This window comes from Dasypus novemcinctus, chromosome 7 (assembly GCF_030445035.2).
Source record: "Dasypus novemcinctus isolate mDasNov1 chromosome 7, mDasNov1.1.hap2, whole genome shotgun sequence".
Taxonomy (NCBI): domain Eukaryota; kingdom Metazoa; phylum Chordata; class Mammalia; order Cingulata; family Dasypodidae; genus Dasypus; species Dasypus novemcinctus.
In genome coordinates this window covers 76,616,516-76,622,515 of record NC_080679.1, presented here as the reverse complement: position 1 = coordinate 76,622,515, position 6,000 = coordinate 76,616,516, and the positions used below count along the sequence as shown (strand labels likewise).

General features: G+C 37.0%; 1 protein-coding gene across 7 annotated transcripts in view; it reads left to right on the top strand.

The window, feature by feature from the left end:
• Positions 1–1,321: 1,321 nt before the first annotated feature.
• DYNC1I2 (dynein cytoplasmic 1 intermediate chain 2) overlaps positions 1,322–6,000 on the top strand; it is a 63,570-nt gene continuing 58,891 nt past the window's right edge. For 4 of the 7 annotated variants that reach the window (XM_004460779.5, XM_023589479.3, XM_071216295.1 and 1 more), the window contains exons 1-3: positions 1,322–1,502; positions 1,621–1,728; positions 4,011–4,126. In XM_004460779.5, the coding sequence (XP_004460836.2) occupies positions 4,019–4,126 (108 nt within the window). In that variant the 5' untranslated portion in view covers positions 1,322–1,502; positions 1,621–1,728; positions 4,011–4,018. The remainder of the gene's footprint in view (positions 1,503–1,620; positions 1,729–4,010; positions 4,127–6,000) is intronic. The other 3 variants (XM_058300651.2, XM_023589481.3, XM_058300647.2) reach the window with 1 other exon arrangement.

Below are 6,000 nucleotides of genomic sequence, written 5' to 3'. Positions count from 1 at the left end.
CTTCTTTTACTTAGCATACTTTTTGAGACTCAGTCATGTTGTTGCCTCTGTGAATAATTCCTTTCTCTCTATTGTTTATATATGACAATTTTATCTATTTACCAGTTGATGGGAAATTGAGTTTTCCCAGGTTTTATGTTTTTGTTTTTTGGAACTTACTTTTTAAAAAGAAACAAAAACCCTTTTTATTGTAGTCATCTCTCTCTTTCTCAAAACCTCCCATTTTAAACACTTTCAAGTGTACAATGAAGTAGTAGTATTTATATTCACAATATTGCCCTACCATCACCAATAACTCAAATCCATTACCCCACCTTTTTCATCACCTCAAACACAAACTGTATACCCATTAATCAATAGCTTCCTCTTTCCCTCTTCCATCTTTGACACTTACTTTTCAAAGATAGGCTTATGCAATCTTAATATTTCTCCAATCCTCTTCTATCTCCTATCCCCTAGCAAAGCTGTATCAGGAGGACACAGAATTCATCAAAGGTAGTACAAATGAAAATACTTTAATTAATGGGCCAGTTATAGCTGGAAGGATAGAGTTAAGGGAGCAAACGAGATAATGAGACACACCCAGAGACAGACTACAGAGGAGGTCATTATCCTTCCGAGGGCTGAAGAGACAAAGGTAGAAAATAAAGTGTTCAGAACCCAGTGAAAGCTAGAGCCACGGAGAATGGGCCATTGGCAAAAGCAGCAGTCACAAAGGAATGAAGATAGAGCTGGAGATATTGCATCAAAGGAGGGAAGAATTTGGGAAGAAATACCACAACTTTACTCTCCACCTGTTTTCTGATATCCTTGCCTAGACCTCTCCTTGGTCAAATCCACAAGGCAGTCCTCAAAAAGCTAGGGTCAACCACCAACGGCATGGAGCTTGGCAGAAGAATGGCAGAGAATGGATTTGGGGGACAAAGAGAAGATAACAAGCATATTTGTTATGTTGATTAACACAATTTTTATTTAGGTCTTGTCTAAGATGCCCCTTGAAACCTCCACAGGGCATCACCCCCCAACCCCCATTACTGGTGTATACACCCTAAAAAGTGCTTTTCACCAAATGTGTACACAGACTCAACCCTAGAAATTAACCCTTCTTAAAATTCTGTCCATTTTGGGTTAAAGAGCTTAAGAATAACACGTGCAATGTTATTAGCACGGACCAAGAGACAGTAATACATTAAAGAGCTGGAAGCTTCTCTTTGTAGGAAGGCCTGGAGGTGGGAAACCTCAAGGCTAGGGCGCACTACACGTCCCAGCATACCTTGCAACTACCAGAGATCTCGACTCCCAGAATACACTGCTCGCAACGCGCAAGTTTGGGGCTTGTAGTTCTCCCAAGTCAAGTCAAGCTGTACGACGAGATAGATGGTTGCTTGCCCAGCCGGAGAATATTAGGCGTAATCTTCCATCTTTTGGCAAAGGGGAATCACTTCGGACCCCTGGGCCGCCTAGGTTCCTTGCCTCATCTACCGCCTTCTGTTTAACAAAGGGTAAGTCACGGAGAGGCTTTAGTTCTCCGCAGTAGGACCCCACCCATTCTTTCTGAAAGCCATTTGTCCCTAAGCTCTCGCCGTAGCAGCCGCCGCCCATCCTTCTTTGTGTGCTTAGGAAGCCGCGGAGCTGGTGGCGGCGACGGTTGGCGTTGGGGGCGAAGGTGAGGGACGTTCCCTGGAAGTTGCTGGCGGGCGAACTCTTCTCCTTCCCGCTACCTGACAGGTGGGTTGACTCAAGGCCCTCCTGCCTGCTGGCTCACGTCGGGATCCAGGCGGCTTGCAGGTTCCTGCTTTCAGCGCCGTCTGGCCCGGCTCGGGAAAGGAGGTGTGGAGAGAGCCGGGTGCGGGGAGTCTCGGCTGCCGGGGAGGGGAGCACACCCTCACCTCCCGGGCGCCGGGGAGGCGGCCTGCGGAGCCTGCCTGCGGAGCCTCGAGGCTCGTCGGGCGCCCCCTGGTTCCTCTTCGGACTTCCCAGCCCGGACCGCGCGACCTCTTGGCCGTGAGCCCACCAGTCTTTGCTCTATTTAAAAACAAAAGCCATTATAACCTGCTTTGAGAGCGCCTTCTCTTACCCTGTATGTAAGAAGTGGAACGCAGGCGTTGTAGTCCAAAACTCCAGAGGCTTTTTTTCCCTGGAGTTTTAAGAAGGTGATGACATGTCAGTCATGGAAGCTCCGGCCTCTGAGGATGAGCGGGCCGGTCAACTGGTCAAACTTTGCTGTTGAGCTTTGACTAAAAATACGTACTTTACCTAATATCAGTTGATATTGGTATATCTATTTTATAGTTGACACGCAACAAATAAAATGTTCTTAGTTTAGTGTGTAGTTATGTATGTAAGTTCTCTCCAATAGCCGTTAACTTGAAGCTGTTTAGAGGTGTAGGAAGGCAGAGGATGAACATCTTCTCTTTGTTGTTGTTTTAGTTTGTTTAAATAAATCTTGATAGATACATTGTTTGTATATTTAAGTGGTCTGCCATGTCAGCTTTTCACTTGCACTTGAAGTTTTTCAGCTTGCACGTGTCTTTGAGTATTGCAACTGAAATTTCCTTTATTAAAAAATGATTACTTTTTGACTAATTTACCTTTATTCATATTTAATAATTGTGTTTTTAAAGCGATTCCCCCTAAATAGTTTTCCAGAGGTTTTTATCCCAAGCTTGCCGAAAAGCATTAATGCTTAAATTTTATAGACAGATGTTGAGAGAGATTGAGAGACTTATGTAATAAATCAGTAATATGGAGAATATAACTTTTCTGTCTCCTGATGTAATGCTCAGCTGCTAAGCTATTTTTTCAATTAAAAAAATCCTTATTCATCATTTATTCCTAAAACTAAGAATAGTGGTTAAGTAATTGTTTTGTTGTTCTTTTTAGTTCAGAAATGAAAGGAAGAAATAAATATCTGCTTAAATAAATATTGTAGAAAAGGAAATCTGGGCTACTTGCTCCAACCTCCCTCTTCTAAGGTGGGGATTATGGTTTAAAGAAAACAAAACAGAAAAAGAAAGAAATTATTCTGCTCAATACTGTTTTGCATAGTATGTCATTGTATTTTTGAAGCTCTGTTTTAATTCTCACCTACCCCTTATTCATTTTCGTGCTATCAATCACTTTCAGTCTTCAGAGCTCTGTGTTGGGTGCTGTGAAAGAAAAAAAAAAAGACTAAAACATGGTCCTTGCTTTCAAGTAGATTGCAGTCTACTAGGAGACATTTCAAGTGTGTTCATAAATAATGGTATTAATAGTAAAAGTGCCAGAAGAGGTGTTGGTAAGTTATTGTAGAGAAAGAAAAAGTCATTTGATTTGATTGCTAATGATGGTATCTTCTGTGGTTCCATTGTCCTTGATATTACTCATTGCATGTCAGTTTATAGGAATTTTCTGTTTTACTTTATATTGTTTTAATTAAAATTTCTAGAGTGAATGCAGAACTCTGGCAATAGTTTTGATCTATGTCATATAACTTAATGACTTCTTACAGCCAACCCATACCCTCTTTTTTTTTTTAGGAGGTCCTGGGCATTGAACCCAGGATCTTGTATGTGGGAAGCAGGTGCTCAACCGCAGTGCTACATCTGCTCCCCAGTGAGAGTTGGTTTTTTCATTTGTTTTGTTTTTAGGAGGTACCAGGGATGGAACCCGGAACCTCGTACATGGGAAGGAGGTGCTCAACGATTTGAGCTACATCCACTCCCCATGTCCTCTGTTTTAAGAGCCAGTTTTGACCTTTTTCTTCAATGCCCTTAATATATTGTCATCAGAAAACATTAAGGCAGTGTTTTATATTTGGGCACATGCATATTAAAGAGTTTACTATGTACTACTTTGCTCAACTTGATAATATTTCATATATACATTTGTCATTTTTTTCTAAGCAGTTTTCAAGCATTGAATGTATTGCTCTTAAGACAGTTCTCTTTTTCGAAGCATTACCTTTTAAAAAGTATGCAGCTATTAATAGAGTAATGAGTACATCATAAATGATTGTATGTTTCTTAAAGTCACAAACATGTCGGACAAAAGTGAATTAAAGGCTGAGTTGGAGCGTAAGAAGCAGCGGTTGGCCCAAATCAGAGAGGAAAAGAAGAGAAAAGAAGAAGAAAGGAAAAAAAAAGAAGTATGTTTGATTTTTAAAATAAACTTAATATAAAATACTTGGATTTTAAATACTTATGCCTTTACATAATAATTTCAGAATAGTTAAAAATCCAGTAGTTATGACTGCAAATATATAGTGCTATAGGTGAATCTTAATTAAAAAAAAAAAAAAAGGAAATGACAAAACTGGTAAATTAAAAGGTGTTTTTCCTAACTAAAATGATTTCATATAAATTGATGCATGTTTAGGATTTGACTTATAAAAGTTCAATTTACTTGTTTAGTTTTCTAGAAATATGTTTAGTAGCATCGGCATTGTTATAGTTCATAAGACATGGCATATAAATTATGCCTTAGTCTGGACTTTGAACTTACCTGAAAATTTTACTAGTCTGAACTAGAATAGATAGTATTAATGGCAAACAGAAATTTACATAATGGATGATTTAATTGATTTGAGGATTTTTTCTTATCTCTGTTATCATGAGTTAGTCATTGAAATATTTTTACTCCTTAGTAGTTTCAGAGTACCATAAAAGTGGATCAGCTATTTGTCGTCTGATTTTTAGCACCACCATTTAATCATTTATAGCAAATATACATTGACCCTGAGCAATCAATTTTACTTGCTCTTGCATTTATTTTTGTGGAAACTCTTTAGATTGATTTATATATTTTTACCACAGATATGTTTTAAATGGCCATTATAAGATATTTTGTTCTGTGATATTAATGCTAACTTTTTCTATATAGTAGCCTAAACACAGCCAGGACTTCTGGAAATTTCTTAGGGAAAGAGAAAAATCAGTAGGAGAAAAAAATTGATGGTACTATTTATGTACAACATTCCTATGATGCCTTAAAAGCCTAGAATTGAAGAATTTTCTTGTTTATTTTGAACCTTTCTGTGATATATTGTTTTTTAAAGGTTAGAGCTTTAAATTAGCTATTTGATTAAAAGTGAACTGATAGAAGAATGATTCAGAATAGCACAGCCATTCCAAAATGTATCTGTATGCTTAAACCATTCAGTACAGATAGCAAATTTAATTTTTTTTTTTAAAGATGACCTTGGTATTAGTGGTCTCTAAGGGATGTCTGTGACAATGATTGAAATCTAATTTAAAGTTTATAAAATGTTCCTAGAGATAATTCAATAGTATTAAACAGTGATTCTATTAATACATTATTATATTCAGGCAAAGGGTCAATTTGGTAACATAGCTTGTTGGCTATTTTAGTGAATTGTTGTGATGACTTCTTTAAGTTAAAAGAAATCGTGGAATATTAAGACTAACAAATTCACTCCAGACAATTGGAATGAATAATAGTTATCTAGTCAAAATAAGCATATGAGGTGTGTGTGTGTGTGTGTGTGTGTATATACATATATAAAAATACCCTGTGCTTAAAGCCTTAAATTTTACTTGTCTTTAAGCCTCTAAGGTTTAAATTTACTGAGATGTTTTGGATGAGCTAAGAGTATTGAAGTTTATCTAGTTTCACTGGAAAATTTTGTTAAGACTGTAAAAGACTTAAAAGCTGACAAAAGTTTCATAAAAAATGTTTTATGCTATACAAAAGTAATTTTAATTTTATCAAATCTAACATTTGTCTTATCATAAAAATAAGACGTGTAGTTTAAAAAATTAACATAAAAACCTTTCTTGAGTTGAATTTGGACAAACATCCTCTACATAAAGTTACATGAATACATTTAAGACTTCATATGGAGGTTTGTGGGTTCACACTTTTTCAACAAATCAAATTTGCCCGTTTACTTAAAATTTGTTCCATCTTAAATAGTTATCATTTACTAACTATAAAAAAGGGACCTAATATGTAGTCCAAACTAATTTTGCCCCCTAAGGGGATTAATGTTAATACATTATT